Source organism: Suillus subaureus, assembly GCF_016647635.1.
Source record: "Suillus subaureus strain MN1 chromosome Unknown BJ212scaffold_26, whole genome shotgun sequence".
In the NCBI taxonomy this organism is placed as follows: domain Eukaryota; kingdom Fungi; phylum Basidiomycota; class Agaricomycetes; order Boletales; family Suillaceae; genus Suillus; species Suillus subaureus.
In genome coordinates this window covers 452,819-467,651 of record NW_024538582.1, presented here as the reverse complement: position 1 = coordinate 467,651, position 14,833 = coordinate 452,819, and the positions used below count along the sequence as shown (strand labels likewise).

The window sequence follows — 14,833 nt, the reverse complement described above, 5'->3', positions numbered from 1 at the left end:
TGGATCGGGCCACTTACCCAACAGAACGTCGCCATTAACCCAGCATTTCAACGATCTAGCCAATGTATTAGTCAATCCGTGAATGTCCGTCTCTTCTGGTTTCATATCGTAATAGGATTGACAATCAGCATAAAGCACTTAATCATTGATGCAAAAAAAAACGTGCGGGAAATATTACTTACTAGCCGCATCACAAAAGCTCTAGACTGTTACACGTCATAAAGCAGCAGTCCGATTATCGCCTTCCAATTTGACCTGCGGGTCTGTCCGGCTCCTTGATGGGCCTGCGTAGTGCGCGAGGCCGCTCATCGCCTCCTACAGGCACTTTGGAGGAACTTGGTCTAATTTTCACACTGTTTCCATCGCAGCCACATGTTCGTCGAATAGTTTCTGCTGTGCTGACTAAATTGATCCCATCAGATAATATTCCGCAGTAACCTGCAGGAACCGAACGATTTGTTACAATTTGTCTCCCAATTCGTGTGGCCCAATCATCTAAACCAAAAATCACAGCACCACCGAGTCAGAATAAGGTCGCGTGGTCCCGGCCTCAGCGGAAAAGAAGTCAGCTAGTAGAGTCAGGTGTCCTCGGATCAATGATTTTGAACCATAACTCAAACAGTTCACTATTATTGTGCATCAACGTAAGCTTAATATACAAACTCGAGTTGTGCACGGCTCGGGACAAAATTAGAGAGGCAATGGCTCTATGATTAATGGGTCTTCAGTCCTCTGACCTAGGCGAGAGAGCATTTTCAATATTATAGGTGTAGATGGGCTGGGGGATTCACTTTGAGATGCCGCTTTAGGGTATTATCTTCTTGAAAAAAATGTCAAGACTAGTAACTAGTCTGCATATGTAATTAGAAGTTCATCCGGCCCTAATTCTCGTCTATACCTCTTTCAGCTTCCCAATTGAACTTAGACAACTGAACACTCTGAACTAGTTCGGCATCTTCCTCGCCTTCATGATGATCATCGTCATGATCGGTAGAAAAAAGTAAACGTTGATGTGCGTCGCTATCATCAGAACCCTGATGCTTTGTGGCGTTTCGATGAGTCACACAATTCTAGAACGTTTCCGTAACGATGCAACATACCGCAAGATGACCATCTTCTCGACCCAGGTTAGCAGCACTAAGCTCGAAATTGACCCCATGGACAGAATTTGATGAAATGCCCATACTTTCGTCGTCTATCGTTATCGTGTTCCCCTGCGCGTCTACTGATAATCTACCATCGATGGAATTGCGATACTTATGGAACGTAAAAAGAGCAATTCCTACAGAGGCCGTTAGAAGTGCCGCATTCATATAGCTTCGAAACGGACCGCAAACTGTGATACCTACGCCGACTATATTGAGTGGCGTAAGCTCGTCCCCAAAAAACCAAGCCGAGACCGTAATGGTCGAGACTTCTTTGGCTATCCCGGCTATTGACATTGGCAAGACGCCGGCACGTTGGATAATGCTTTTTTGACCTAATTAGATGGCCTCGTGGAGTTGGATGCATGATCATAAACGTACTAATATTCACTCATGACCATACAAAACGCCAGAATACCGGGGGCGACCAAGAACAGGGCCGAACGAAGGGTCGAGGCCATGTCCCGAAAGAATGGCGAAGCATATATGGTAAACCATCCTTCCCAGATGATGCTAACGAGGGCTGTTGTGGCGCCTATCGCAGGAGTCAACCAGAATATGGTAGCCGCAGGATTATCTAGACCCATATTCTTGTTCTTCATGAGCAGTTGCGTGAGGCTCCAGCGGAGACCTCCACATGCACTGGCGGTCATCACAAGTAGAAATCCGGGAAGAACGAAGGCCGTTTCAGAAGCAACCATAAGAATCACCCCGCCAAAAATGAGAAGGATGACGGCGACGAGTCGCAGCGAAAACACTTCCAAACGGAAGAAAAATGCAAAGGATAATACGAAGATGAGAGAAGATGACTTGCACATTGCTGTAGACAACCAGATGTATGAGTTAAGCGTAAATTACATATCAAAAATTTAAACATAGGCCAGCGTCTGGCGAAGTTCAGAACTGACAACTCACTATAAAATGATAGAGTAATGGTCTTGAGTGATACATTTGACAGACCAATATCGAGACCGGTAGCAACAGCGGTAGGGACTGCTTTCTTGCTTCAAAGAGGCTACAATTAGAACCGGTGTCCAGTGAGGACACGGACTGCCCGACGGGTACTAACTGCTGCGAGAAAGCACGTACCCATAGTCTTTCACTGAAGGACTTCTCTCTGGACGGAAATGATGCGAGAAACAGACGCGAAGAGCAGCAGCCAAGACAAACTGAACAAACATGTGCAAGGTAGTCACGAAGAGCGGATACGGAAATCCAAAATGGTCTGGCGAAAACATCCACTTGTTGTACAGAGACAGTATAGTTGCGAATATATACCTATGCAGTTGACACATAAACCTGTTTCAATAGCCTGGCAGTAACATCCACGTACCATGAAGCTATGAAGCATGCATTGATGATGGCAGTTCTCCACCATATTCGCTGTTTCTCTGCAAGCGACGCAATATGAATGTTGGATTCGCCGTGACCACCCTCCCTAAAGCTTGATTCCACCGGTATGTACGAGTGACGACCTTCAGAGTCATTTTCAGCATAGTGAGCCATGTATAATAGGGAAAGTGATGACGGGAAGCACGCGTGAAGTGTTTAACAGGCGTGGGAATTTTTAATTGGAAGACAACCCACAAGGATCTACATCTAAAAGTAAACCACATGACATAGAGTATACACGCTAAGTTACTCCTTGTGTCTAGCGGGAAGTTCGCATGTTTGGCAACGCTTCATTTTGTGGTTTCTTTCATTAACCAAAGCGCCATAAGCTTCCGCCAAGACTTCCGGTAAACCATGTCATCCAAAAGGAGCATTCTATTGCAATTGCACACCGGTTTCTTGGGGGTCGGTGGGGGCGACACTAGTACTAATCCCTAGGTAATCTCGCCTGACGCAACAGATCATCATCAAGAAACTGCCTCTAATAAACTCCTGTATCTCATACATACCATGTTCGCCAGTGGTCATACTGCTTTTGGTTGAGATATTCGCGCCATTCATCTTTCTTCATTTCTGACCTGAATTGGGCGTGCTGGAGCAAGTCAAGATGGTGCAGCGCATGTGGGTAGCTAAACAAAGGTATTGGTTGCAGTATTGTAAACGCTCGCAAACTATGGACGAACTGTATGAACCTGGCATAATCCTTCTCTTTCCAGTACATGAGATACTCCAGATAGTTAATGAATGCAGGTTGGTCAAGAATATTCTGCTGTGCGAGAGAATGGAGGTAGTATGGGTTTGCCAGCGACTGCACGAATTCCAGTTCAAGCTCAAATTTGTCGCGATTGGCAGCTCGTGGATCTTCTATCGTGGCCTGTGGTGATTGAGCAGGGTCAGAAGCCATCATATTGTCAGTGCAAGTGGAGGAAGCTTGTTACGAACGGAAGGCATCACCAAACAAGGGTCACGTGGCAAGCCGAGGTTCGACGCGCGGTAACTTAAGTTCTTGCTTTGCTTTACACGTCGTGAACGATGTCAGACGAGGACTCTAGTGGCTGGCAACTTACAGAATCTGACCCTGGGGTTTTCACGTATGTTGGAATGATGATAACTGATTTACCTGACTCACGCAACCGGTCACAGTGAGTTACTGAAGACGCTCGGAGTGCCTTACATCGTCGATGACCTCTATTCACTTGAACCGGAATCGCTGGCGGCGCTACAGCCTGTTCATGCTCTAATCTTCTTGTTTAAGTGGTTTCCCGAATCACCTGACGATGAGCCTGGTGTCGGCGCTGGTCACTATGATTCAGATTTCCCCGGATTCTTCGCTCATCAAACTGTGAACAACGCTTGTGCTACACTTGCCGTTGTCAACGCCCTGGGAAACATTGCCTCTCTCCCTGCCGGACCGCAGTTTATGGACCTCATGAATTTTACTACAGGCATGGACCCTCAGACATGTGGAATGGCTATCACGAGCGCGGATTGGCTTCGAGAAGCTCACAACGCCCTTTCTCCACCAAGTGCCATCTCGCTAGATGGTCTCGACCTTCCGAAAAAGAGCGAAGAAGCCTACCACTTTGTTGTATACCTTCCGATACTGGGGAGTCTATATGAACTTGATGGGCTGAAACCTTACCCAGTGTGGCATGGAGAATATGACGGATCCGGAGAGGGATGGGTTAAAAAAGCAAGGTACTTAGTGATACCCCCTCGTCATGTTTCTCTATTGAATCCCCCTGTTTTCTAGGGAAGTTATCGAGAACCGGATACACACCTACCCGACCGGAGCAGTGAGCAAAAATGTGTTTTATGTTCTATATCTCAACTTATATTCTGCAGCTTGAGTTCAGCTTACTCGCTCTTCGGGACGACCCAATACCTGGAATGAGAAGACGTTTAGACACTCTGCAAGGTTTAGCTGGGGACGCTGAATTTAGCGATCTTATGAACAAATTTTCCAATGAAAACTCCAAGCGCGAGCGTTGGGCAGTAAGTACTAAATATTTTGTCACCGATGCTCACCCTTTTTATCCTGTATTCAAAGTTTGAAAACAGCTCGCGCCGCCATAACCACATCGGTCTTGTGCATGCTTTGTTATTGGCTCTAGCAAAGGCAGGAAAGCTTGACTCAGCGAAAGCAGATGCGCAGAGAGTGATGCAAGAACGTTTAGAGAGACAAAGAGCGATGCATTCCTAGAGCGTATGGACAAAGAATCTTAATGTGTAGTCACAGTAAGGTTTTCGATCCGACCTAATTACATGGCAGTTGACCTTACCCGCAGTGCATTGAGCACACATTTAATCCCGGTATCATCACCGCTTGCCAAGTTTGACTAGTGATGACAATAGAGCTCTCTTGGTGCCCAGTGTGAATAATACTTCCATTGATCTCCCCAAGTTCACGTACACAAGTTTGTTCCGGAACATTTTTCTTGCATACCATTATTCTTACGCGGGCGGTCTTTTCAAATCGGGAAGTCCGACAAGCCGTTACAAATAATGAAGCAGGAAACTGCGCACTAAGCGCTAAGCACAACGGGCATGCTCAGTAGGTCCACCTCGTATGATGCCTACGATCGAGTCTAGAATTCAATTGGTGTCAGGTAATGATCTATATTTTAATATTTGTCTACGGCTAAACTAGTGGGAATCCGTACGGCCCGACCATAGGTTACACAATGCCACTCCTAGGATTTGGCGTGTATCAAAATTACACCACCCGAACCTCAGTTCTTGAGGCGTTCCGAGCGGGCTTTAGGTGATGCGGTTCATAGCCATTGGTGATGTCTCCCTGAACCATTCCAGACACGTGGATTCAGCCCAGGCTTACCGCAATGAAACGGCTGTTGGAGAAGCTGTCAGAGATAGCGGCATTGACCGAGGAGAACTTTTTATTAGTGAGTGTCACAAGGCGGTTCAGGAAATGAGCTTCCATCCCTTACCGAACGTTAGCGACAAAATGTATCAGCAAAAACCATGGGTATGAAAGCACGCTGAAGGGCATTGATGAATCTCTTGCTAAATTTGGCTTCGGTGAGTCACTCGCCTCATGTTGAACAAATTCGAGGCATTTTTACGTCTTGAATCAGAATACATTGACTTATTTCTCATTCACGACCCGTATTCCGGTACTCAGCGCCGCCTAGCCACATACAGGGCCTTGCAAGATGCCCGTAGTGCGGGAAAAATACGATCTATTGGCGTTTCAAATTAGTGCGTTTTCTACTTTTTTCCCGGTAAAAAACTTCAGAACAACTATAATTGTACCGCAACATTTCTTACAGCGGGATAAAGCATTTGGAAGAGATTGCAGATGCAAAATATGATATGCCTGTGGTGAACCAAATTGAGGCATGCAACTGTTTTTGATGAGCAGTACACTCCGCTTATTGCATGCTGGCAGCTTCACCCATTTTGCCAGCAGCGGCCCATAGTGGACTATTGCCGTGAACACTCGATCGTGATCCAAGCCTACTGCCCGATCATGCGAGGGAAAATGGATCATCCGACCATTCAAACGATAGCGCAGAATGTTAGTTCTGCTTCTGAGGCGCTACACCAGATATGATTATGATTCAAAATCTTTTTAGCATAGTCGCGATGCAGCACAAGTGCTCCTTCGGTGGTCACTTCAAAAAGGGTTTGGCGCCGTCATTTCATCTTTCGAGTTGAATTTACATTGGTTTAGGTTTGTTCCATTGCCCAAATCAGCAACACCAGAACGCATCAGGTCAAACACTCAATTGTATGATTTTGAACTCGGGTCCGAAGAGATGGAGCAACTTGACGGACTCGACCGTGGAAAGGACGGGTCCATCAGTTGGAACCCTGTTGATGCTCCATAATTATTATTATTATTTCAAGGCGCGAGTTTTGCGTCAGTTCCCCGTTGATTCAGACTGAAAGAGGCTTATCGATCAAATCCACTTTGTCGCATGATTTATCGTTGTCTTCGTTGCTCGGAAAGGGTTCCTATAATGGATGCCTCGTTCGGAACGTTCCTTGTGATAACACCTTTCGCGTCCTTTATGAGGCGATAACTGGATATACAAGGCCAAGCAGGCGAGATGAAATTCGTTCAGCTACGTGTATCCACACCAACGCAACCCACGAGTGATCATGTGTGTAGACTACTTGTGACTTATTGTGGGCAATGTTAGGGATTGTTGCATGAAAATTAATGTACCGGGAAGTTGAGCGCTTAATTTTGATCACGGGAAGATCACTTGATGCTCCTCGACAGCACGACGGTGTATGATTGCCAATCGAGAAAGCCAGGGTCTCTATAACACGACTTCGAACATTTTAGGTTTGATACCAGGTTGATAAAACGTATTTCGTTGCCTGGGAAGATTTAAATGTCATGATGTGTTGAATCAAGCGAATGGAATGATACGTGGGGGCCTGCGTACCAGCCCTCATGGACAAAAATTTCCTCAAGCTCAACCAGCACATTGGAAGCACGTGTATGAGAGCATGCAGCCGACTCCACTATGAATCATGCATCATGATCCAACGTTTGATCAATGATCAATTGCATGCTACTCACTGATGTAAGTACTGATAGCAAGGACCTTCCCAGAAGCCAGCTCTGATCGGTTCACTAGATCCACTATCTGCAAACTTGAAGTTCAGCACTAGCGCTCAACGTTAACGTTGCAATCAAGGAGGGTAGCAAACAATATACGAATTTAACTATTTAAGATACGCGTTTCTTACATAACACGGCTACGTTACCCCAACATTACCCGCGGCGGCTCTAGGTCACTGACACGATAGTCTACGCAGAATAATTTACTACTCTGGATGACTGAATGTAGGGGATCCCATCAAACCTTGGCTTTGTACTTTATCGCTATTGGTTGGTCCTCGGCCACCAAAATTACAAGTAACTCAAGGCGCCATCATCAACGGGCAATCGACTGAAAGCTTTCGAGTTTGCACCAGTGCTATGGACCTCATTGTTATCAACTGGATGATGCAATCATCATTTTGAGAGAGCATGGTCCGGGCCAAGTCTAGGCACTGCGATTCTTTGAATGGATTTTGTATCTACACATTTGGTACGTCTGTGATTGCGAATCTAGTACACCATTGATCCTTTCAGGATCCTGTACAATTTCAGCCGTCCCACAAGGAATGTCCTGTCGGGTTGCTGTCGGGATCTTTAATTCTACCGGCTGTACATCGAGAATCGAGACATGGGTCAAACCTCGGCATTCTGACATCACCGTCCTTGGATTGAGGCCCGGAACATAAGCTGGTTCTCAACCCGACCGACCGACGGACTATAAATACGGACGGTGGTTAGCCTCAAAGTCTGCAGTCTGATTCTTCGCACCGGAAAGCGCATCCACTTCTCTACTGTACTGTATGGAAACAGAGCTGTCTTCACCCTACACCTCACGCGAGATGCGGAACAATTCAGAACAACTATCACTCTCCGTAGATTCGTCTAGATTCTTCAATGGTGCTAGCAACGATGTAGTTTCGTTCAATACATCCGCAACCGTCGTAGTATGCGATGCCGAGAAAGTTCTTGTCACACCCGAATGGTGGATGAGTAAGTACCTTCCCGTAAGTCTACTTCTCTCGGATCTTACCTTCTAGACGCTCACCGGCGATGTACAATTCATTCGCAGAGTTATTCGGCCGGGCGAATGTTCAAGTTCAATAACCCGAACTCGTATAACTGGGCGAATAACTTACTTGCTGGTCTGGCGATCCTTTTCTATGTCAGTAATTGCATGTTCCTCGCCTATCAAAAGCTGATTGATCGACTAGGGTTATGACCAAGGGTACACCTTCCTGCATTCCCTCTCCTGAGCGAATGCTAAAGCGCCGACGAGCAGGGTCATGTCCCAAGTGAATCTTAATGAGGATTACCTCAAACTAATGGGTATATACCCCACCATGGGAAACTCACGTAACCTTGCGGCTCTTGGGGGAATAGTTTCTGTAAGTTGAAAGCTTCTTGATAGTAACCTTTCTTGCATGTCTATTAGGTTTATTACGGCGGTTCCCTCATTGGAGCATTGCTTGGCGGTTCCATCGCCGACAGGTCGGGACGTATAGCTGCCATAATATTGGGTGTCATTATCTCGACTATCGGCGCAACATTTCAAGCCTCCGCGATGAACATCACTTGGATGTGTTGCGCACGAGTCGTGACTGGTCTCGGTGTGGGAGCCATCGACGCAGGTGGATAACCCGCTGTTCTTGTCTTGATTCTGTGTGCTTATCTTTATTAAAGTCATTCCTGTCTGGAGCAGTGAAGTTTCTCCACATCAAGCACGAGGCGGCTTTCTTGCCATTGAGTTCTTCCTGAACATCAGTGGATTGTCATTGGCATATTGGATAGAGATGTCAGCCCGTTTCAAGCACCGTGTTGTAAACCAATAGCCTGATGCATTTGTAGATTTGCGAGCATGAATCAGAATCAGGTAATGGCATGGCGCACACCTCTAGCTCTGCAAGTTGTTTTTCTGCTCGCTATTCTCGGTTCGTCCCGATCCTTTACCCGACCTCACTCATGTTGAACCATCACAGCGCTTGTACCTTTCTTTCCAGAGTCCCCTCGATGGCTGGCGAAAGTCGGCCGTGTCTCCGAAGCACGCACTGTGTTGCAGGCTACTCGCAAGGACGGAGTCGAGGCTGAGCTCGGTGCTATTGTGCGGAGCGTGATACATGACCAGCAGCACGCAGAGAACAATAGTTATCTTCGTATGCTATTCCCGAGGACAAAGAGCCAGCGCGAACTACGACGGAGAGTTGTTCTAAGTGTATGGCTGCAGATTATGCAAGAGCTCGTTGGCATCGGAGTCATCACTGTCTACGGCAAAGCACTTTCTTCTACCGGCTCTCGCTCTTTCTCTGACGTCATATGTAGCCATTGATCTTATTCAGGGCGCTGGCTTCAGTCAAGACGAGGCAAAACTCTTGGCCGGATTCAATAATCTGTCGTACATGTTCAGCGTGCTCTTTGCTGTGTTCACTCTGGATAGGTTTGGTCGACGAAGTACAATGGTATGGGGGGCTGCTGGTATGGCGCTACTCCTGCTCATTGGTGGTATCCTGGACAAATGTGATATAGGTTTTCTCTCCGTTTGATTGTCACTCATATCACTTGGTAGATGCGCAGGCGGGCGGCCCCAATCAACGGGCATATGGCGTGGGTGTTGTAGCGATGACAGTAAGCAACTGATTCCGGTATCGTGAAGAACATATTTGTAAATGATGGGCCTCCCAGTTCCTCTATACTGGCACGTTTGGTGCCACCTGGCTAGTAACTCCGTGGCTTTATCCAACTGAACTCTTTCGTGAGCGAGATCAATTCCTCCGCCCGATTTTGTTCTCTGAAACAATGCAGCTACATATGTTCGCGCCAAAGGAGGCGCATGGTCTGTCGTTGGATGGTCCATAGGAAATGGCATTGTGACTATGATTACCGTAAGTCGTCGAGCAACCGAACATTTGCAAATGAATTAATGGTCCTTTCTCTAGCCTTTCCTGTTTCAGGCAATCGAATATGGTGTACTCCTGCTCCTATTTGGCCTCAACATATTCGTAATCCCCTTTATCATTTTCATGTGTATGGCTTGCGTCTTACTGTTTTCAATGTGTGGTCCTATTGATGCGGCGGTTCTATTTTGTAGATCCGGAAACTTCGGGTCGTCCTCTCGAGCAAATCGATGATTTCTTCAGCAATGCGACATCTTGGAATGTTTTCACCGCGTCCGAACAAATACGGGAGCAAGGTTTCACAAACTATCGATGGACACGCAAATATCATGGTGGAATTGAACAGTCGAACACATCGTCGATGACTCAGGTCAGCGGAGATGTGGACGCTGAGAGGCACGGGTGGGCGAACAAGCTGAGGCGCCGTGCTTCGGATGCGGGACTCATGTAACAAAGTCCTTGCACGATATTTTTTGTATGCTAACACTTGTATAATTCAAATGCTATAACATTGCAACTGTGTTGTCCCGAAATTTTCCTGAAGTTTCGTCGACTTGCTGGATGACTCGATAACACACGAGCGTACTCGAGGTCCCTAGAAGCAGAGACCATGTTCTCTTTCGAAGACGGAATCTCGAGAGATCACACTTTCAACATCGGATTCAGGCAGTAAAAGTCTTCGCACAACACGGATGAACTCTTCATACACTACACTAACAATAGTACGCCGAAGTTCCGTCAGACAGACGCTCAACTCGCTGGGGGTGGCTTCACCAGGCTGCAAGCAGCTCGACAATGCACAAACCCAAACGTCCTCGAGATCTCCGCAAGCGGAAACCATGTTCTCTGTCGAACGAGTGAGCGCTAGTATCATCCAGCGGAATTGAAGGATGTGGCATGTGTAAACATGCGAGACTCGAGTTAGTTTCTATAAAATAGATCCTAGCTGAGTATGTTCTGAAGAACCAGAAAAGTTTGAGGCCAGGCTTATATAGATTCTTGTTGATGGTCCGTGCGTGGGATATTTGTGTCAATACCTAAATGCTTGTTTTGGAAGGCAATAAAGTAATGAATTTAAATTGTCAAACGTTCAGCTTCATCATGTCCACCGACGTCTTGTCACATTTTGGGGTTCTTGACGAACTCATACAGGTTATCTACCAGGGCTTCGATCGATTTGTCGTACTATCACAAGTAACCGAATCTGCATGGTCGATTTACTTGGGCCTCAAGGGACCAGAAGGCAGGTGGTGGCGAGGCTCGTGGTCCACCAAACATATCCTTAACAGCACCAACGTTCGTGTCAAGGCCTTCTAGCTACCCTTACCCTTATCGTACGTCATTCTAGGGTGTGCAATCAGGCCCTCAGGTTGAGAACTTCGCTGAAAAGCTTCGGGCGGCATTTGTAAATGGTGACCTCACCATTGGAGAATGGACTGAGAAAGACTCGGACATCAACGTGAATACTACTTTTGATGTATGGATTATATCGAGCCGACAACACAGAACTTTATTAGCTCACTTTTGGGCCAACTGCCAAGCAACCATTGCACATGGCCCTAAAAGAACTGTCCGCAGCCGAAGCTGCGTCTCATGCAACCGCGGTGTTCACTGAAGTAAGGCACATGAGTTGTTGGCCGCTCACCCCCAATATTTGACTCGTGTCAAGATTGCATTACAAGCTCAGTCCCGCAAATGCCAGCTGAACCCCCTTTTCTCGCCCCGTAATGTCACCGTTATCGCAGAGTCATCCCACGCCAATACAGGTCGGCTGTGTCCCTTGTTAGCATTCATGTGCACATTGAGCTTATTGTCATAGCTTCAACGCTTCCGTCGAAACGCGCACCCTTAGACCTGAGTCAGGTCCCTGTCCCTACTGTCAATCAGGCAGCTGAACGGAAGATTAAAGCTCTTCAAGCGGAACTTGCTCGTTCAAAGGAAAGGTCCCCGGCAGGTGATATGATATCCAGTAAGCCTTCATTTGCCACGTACTCAGAGGCAGCTGATTCTACTATGGAACAGAACCTTCAGCAAGTGCCCGACCTCCGAAGGGCGCATCTTTGGCCAATCCGAATAAAAAGGCAAGGAAGTACCAAGCTCTCGAATTCGAGAGTGATGAAGACTAGTCAGCTGTGTATATCACATGGGCCGGAAAGCATAAATATTTCACTGGCGCCTGGGCATTGGCCGGATCCTGTCATTGCCAAGTGCTGCGGTGTCACTGACAACAGGTTATAAGTAAAATACCTTTTAAGCTGAGTTAGCCTAATGGCAAGCATCTTCCAACTTGTACGACAATGTATGTTACGACTCATAACGTTAACGGCGATTCTTCCACGGATGGCCTTATCCCGATCAAGTGGGCTTGCTGGTGCTTGCTCTGATGGAAGTCCACTCCAAAGACTAGTAGCAATTAGCATGCTCCGTGACTTTTACCGAATAAGAACATAGGGCAACTCCCGAAATAGACCATATGCATATAAGCGCTAAAAGCCTTCATACACGTTTACAAAAAAAACGCACGACCCTAGTACCTTATATAAAGCTGCACTCCAACAGCTAACACAATACCCTTGACATCGACTCATTGACTTTCATCTATCATGTCATTTCCGTTCGGTTCTGCTGCCCCACCTGCCGGGCAGGTTAGCAGCAGCGACAATGCGCTTTCTGTTGAATTCATGTTCTCTCAGATCATGGGCGCAGTGCAGAAATCTGTAAGCCCCATTTATCCATGTAAGACACTCCAAAAAACAGTCGCTGATGCATTCATACATAGCAAGTTGAGATATCTGATCTCCGGCAGGAATGTGCTGACCTACGGTTGGCAAACGCAAGTCTGGAGCGTCAGATCCGGGAAGGGTTTCAGGTGAGCGGGATGACTTTGCACTTCAACAAATTCTAAGTTCCAGGGTTCTTTCAATTGCAACAGCAAAATGGGAACGGAAACTATTACGCCAGCTCGCGTATAGGCTCTGGCTTCGTCACCCCAGTGCCCGGCAGCCCTCAGCTCCGAGCCAAATCCCCATTCCTATCTCCGCACAGTATCCCATCGCTCGTCGCTGTACCCACCAGTCACTTCCCGTCTCCATTGGGCGATAATGCGGTCGCACATTTCCAACTCGCTGTCCGCGACATTCCCGGGTTCTACGTTGTAATTCCCGCAGGAGGCGCTGGTACGCGGCTGTGGCCACTTTCGCGAGAGGAGCACCCTAAATTCCTTCTCGACTTGACTCTCAAGGGCCGTTCCTTAATCCAAGCTACCTGGGACCGTCTTCTCCCTCTTTCATCTCCCCTCCGCACCACCGTGGTCGCAGGTCCCGGCCATGTCAAGTCCATCCGCGAGCAACTGCCTGACCTTCTCCCGCATAACCTGATTTGCGAGCCTGGTCCAAAGGATTCCATGGCAGCTATCGGACTTGCCGCAGCTGTCCTTGCGAAACGAGACCCCAATGCCGTCATCGGTTCATTTGCTGCAGACCACATGATTTCAGGCGATGACGCCTTCCTATCTGCCGTTGCGGAAGCCGTCGAAGTAGCGAAGAAGGACTATCTTGTTACCATCGGCATTGCACCCTCCCACCCCTCCACTGGCTTTGGTTATATTCGCCTCGGAAATAAACTAGGCATCAAGGAAGCCCCAAATGCAAGGCTTGTCTCCAGCTTCAAAGAAAAACCTGACGCTCGCACTGCCGCTGCCTATATCGGTACCGGAAATTACCGATGGAATGCGGGAATGTTTGTTACGAAAGCGACTGTCCTCTTGGACCTTCTTAAGGACTACAAGCCGGAACTCCACGACGGGCTACAAAAGATTTCGGCCGTATGGCATGACGAGACGTTGCGCCAGGCTGCCCTTAATGAAATCTGGCCCGAGCTCGAGAAGATCCCGATCGATAACGCAGTTGCAGAACCTGCTGCTGCTGAGGGTAAGGTTGCCGTAGTACCAGCGACATTCGGTATGTTTCCACATTTCATTTCCATCTGCGGAAGAAGCGAACTGATATCGGACTTTAGGCTGGGATGACGTCGGAGACTTCTCTTCGCTCGCAGACCTACTGCCTGCTGAATCTAATCAACCTCGTGTCCTTGGGGACAGCTCTTTGGGTGATTATTTTTGCCTTTTCTCATCAAGCCCCCGTGGTTGATTTCATCTCCGTTCGACAGTGTTGACAGAACAAGTTGCTGGGGGAATTGTAGTACCCGGCTCAGGACGTCTTATCACGTGCCTGGGCGTCGATGATCTGGTTATCGTCGACATGCCGGACACCCTCCTCGTCACCACGCGTGCGCGATCGCAAGAGGTGAAGCGCCTCGTGAAGAAGTGTCGTGATGCGGGTTGGAAACAGCTCCTCTGAACAGTTATATTTCGGACTTTTGGAGTCAGAAACAACGGACTATATGGTACAAAGGATGCTCGTGGAAATGGGGTTTGATTTCACACGCTCAAAACTTTCTCTGAAACTCTGAAACTGACTATGCTCATACCATACCTTTTCGAGGCTCGTTAATCTCCTGTCCTTCTATGTACATTTGTATGTGGTGTTCGTTGATGGGTACTTATTCGTCTGCTGATATGGACTTATATGATCTAACACGTCATGATGTTTCCGCCACGATTCTGATGGTTTTCTGGCACTCGCGATTAGAACTGATCTGTCTGCGGTGGCAGATATATCCTGATACTCCCACGTCACAGCCATAACAATCAGTGGAGGAGATCGTCGTCGTCCTTTGAGCATAAAGAATTTAGCCAAAATGAACTGTACGCGGCCATCTACCCCGTAGTGCTCATCAGTGTTCCTCATCACTCGAGACCGGCTGTGTAA

At 47.5% G+C, this 14,833-nt stretch overlaps 7 protein-coding genes across 7 annotated transcripts; 5 read left to right on the top strand and 2 right to left on the bottom strand.

Annotated features, from left to right (window-relative positions):
• Positions 1 to 1,070: 1,070 nt before the first annotated feature.
• BJ212DRAFT_1276633 (TPT-domain-containing protein) lies at positions 1,071 to 2,651 on the bottom strand (the record flags this gene model as incomplete). Its single annotated transcript, XM_041331294.1, has 6 exons — positions 1,071 to 1,282; positions 1,331 to 1,470; positions 1,527 to 1,965; positions 2,061 to 2,149; positions 2,235 to 2,423; positions 2,479 to 2,651. The coding sequence occupies 6 exons, from the start codon at positions 2,649 to 2,651 to the stop codon at positions 1,071 to 1,073; spliced, it is 1,242 nt and encodes a 413-aa protein (XP_041190715.1).
• A 47-nt stretch (positions 2,652 to 2,698) lies between these two features.
• Positions 2,699 to 3,503, bottom strand: BJ212DRAFT_1370587 (SOH1-domain-containing protein). The gene is made up of 3 exons (XM_041336266.1): positions 3,221 to 3,503; positions 3,047 to 3,166; positions 2,699 to 2,985 (listed from the first exon to the last, which is right to left on the bottom strand). Exons 1-3 carry the CDS (start codon positions 3,442 to 3,444, stop codon positions 2,913 to 2,915), a joined length of 417 nt encoding a protein of 138 aa, XP_041190714.1. The 5' UTR covers positions 3,445 to 3,503; the 3' UTR covers positions 2,699 to 2,912.
• A 66-nt stretch (positions 3,504 to 3,569) lies between these two features.
• Positions 3,570 to 4,740, top strand: BJ212DRAFT_1483177 (uncharacterized protein; the record flags this gene model as incomplete). The annotated part of the gene is made up of 5 exons (XM_041340574.1): positions 3,570 to 3,628; positions 3,681 to 4,235; positions 4,291 to 4,333; positions 4,383 to 4,532; positions 4,588 to 4,740. 5 exons carry the CDS (start codon positions 3,570 to 3,572, stop codon positions 4,738 to 4,740), a joined length of 960 nt encoding a protein of 319 aa, XP_041190713.1.
• Positions 4,741 to 5,076: 336 nt separating this feature from the next.
• On the top strand, positions 5,077 to 6,478 carry BJ212DRAFT_1370574 (NADP-dependent oxidoreductase domain-containing protein). Its single transcript, XM_041336265.1, has 9 exons — positions 5,077 to 5,146; positions 5,214 to 5,301; positions 5,349 to 5,440; positions 5,496 to 5,576; positions 5,633 to 5,756; positions 5,828 to 5,894; positions 5,947 to 6,075; positions 6,134 to 6,183; positions 6,232 to 6,478. The coding sequence occupies exons 1-9, from the start codon at positions 5,107 to 5,109 to the stop codon at positions 6,386 to 6,388; spliced, it is 828 nt and encodes a 275-aa protein (XP_041190712.1). The 5' UTR covers positions 5,077 to 5,106; the 3' UTR covers positions 6,389 to 6,478.
• A 1,477-nt stretch (positions 6,479 to 7,955) lies between these two features.
• On the top strand, positions 7,956 to 10,455 carry BJ212DRAFT_1276400 (uncharacterized protein; the record flags this gene model as incomplete). Its single annotated transcript, XM_041331280.1, is given in 14 exon segments — positions 7,956 to 8,120; positions 8,186 to 8,278; positions 8,328 to 8,341; positions 8,396 to 8,501; positions 8,549 to 8,744; positions 8,797 to 8,908; positions 8,962 to 9,044; positions 9,093 to 9,373; positions 9,387 to 9,627; positions 9,677 to 9,735; positions 9,793 to 9,862; positions 9,913 to 9,992; positions 10,047 to 10,134; positions 10,199 to 10,455. 14 exon segments carry the CDS (start codon positions 7,956 to 7,958, stop codon positions 10,453 to 10,455), a joined length of 1,845 nt encoding a protein of 614 aa, XP_041190711.1.
• A 629-nt stretch (positions 10,456 to 11,084) lies between these two features.
• Positions 11,085 to 12,479, top strand: BJ212DRAFT_1370546 (uncharacterized protein). The gene is made up of 6 exons (XM_041336264.1): positions 11,085 to 11,300; positions 11,353 to 11,463; positions 11,522 to 11,620; positions 11,674 to 11,770; positions 11,824 to 11,973; positions 12,027 to 12,479. The coding sequence occupies exons 1-6, from the start codon at positions 11,106 to 11,108 to the stop codon at positions 12,128 to 12,130; spliced, it is 756 nt and encodes a 251-aa protein (XP_041190710.1). The 5' UTR covers positions 11,085 to 11,105; the 3' UTR covers positions 12,131 to 12,479.
• Positions 12,480 to 12,607: 128 nt separating this feature from the next.
• BJ212DRAFT_1276627 (nucleotide-diphospho-sugar transferase) lies at positions 12,608 to 14,362 on the top strand (the record flags this gene model as incomplete). The annotated part of the gene is made up of 5 exons (XM_041331293.1): positions 12,608 to 12,721; positions 12,784 to 12,873; positions 12,937 to 13,963; positions 14,022 to 14,111; positions 14,172 to 14,362. The coding sequence occupies 5 exons, from the start codon at positions 12,608 to 12,610 to the stop codon at positions 14,360 to 14,362; spliced, it is 1,512 nt and encodes a 503-aa protein (XP_041190709.1).
• Positions 14,363 to 14,833: the final 471 nt, after the last annotated feature.

Bases quoted from the DNA above. Each gene is read 5' to 3' on its own strand.
- BJ212DRAFT_1370574 (XM_041336265.1), top strand. From the start codon at position 5,107: ATGATGCCTACGATCGAGTCTAGAATTCAATTGGTGTCAG. The intron at 5,147-5,213 runs GTAATGATCTAT...GCCCGACCATAG, and splicing joins TAGAATTCAATTGGTGTCAG to GTTACACAATGCCACTCCTA. The intron at 5,577-5,632 runs GTGAGTCACTCG...GTCTTGAATCAG, and splicing joins TCTTGCTAAATTTGGCTTCG to AATACATTGACTTATTTCTC.
- BJ212DRAFT_1370546 (XM_041336264.1), top strand. From the start codon at position 11,106: ATGTCCACCGACGTCTTGTCACATTTTGGGGTTCTTGACGAACTCATA. The intron at 11,621-11,673 runs GTAAGGCACATG...ACTCGTGTCAAG, and splicing joins CAACCGCGGTGTTCACTGAA to ATTGCATTACAAGCTCAGTC. The intron at 11,771-11,823 runs GTCGGCTGTGTC...TTATTGTCATAG, and splicing joins GTCATCCCACGCCAATACAG to CTTCAACGCTTCCGTCGAAA.
- BJ212DRAFT_1370587 (XM_041336266.1), bottom strand. From the start codon at position 3,444: ATGATGGCTTCTGACCCTGCTCAATCACCACAGGCCACGATAGAAGAT. The intron at 3,167-3,220 runs GTTCGTCCATAG...ACCTTTGTTTAG, and splicing joins GATTATGCCAGGTTCATACA to CTACCCACATGCGCTGCACC. The intron at 2,986-3,046 runs GTATGTATGAGA...CTGTTGCGTCAG, and splicing joins TATGACCACTGGCGAACATG to GCGAGATTACCTAGGGATTA.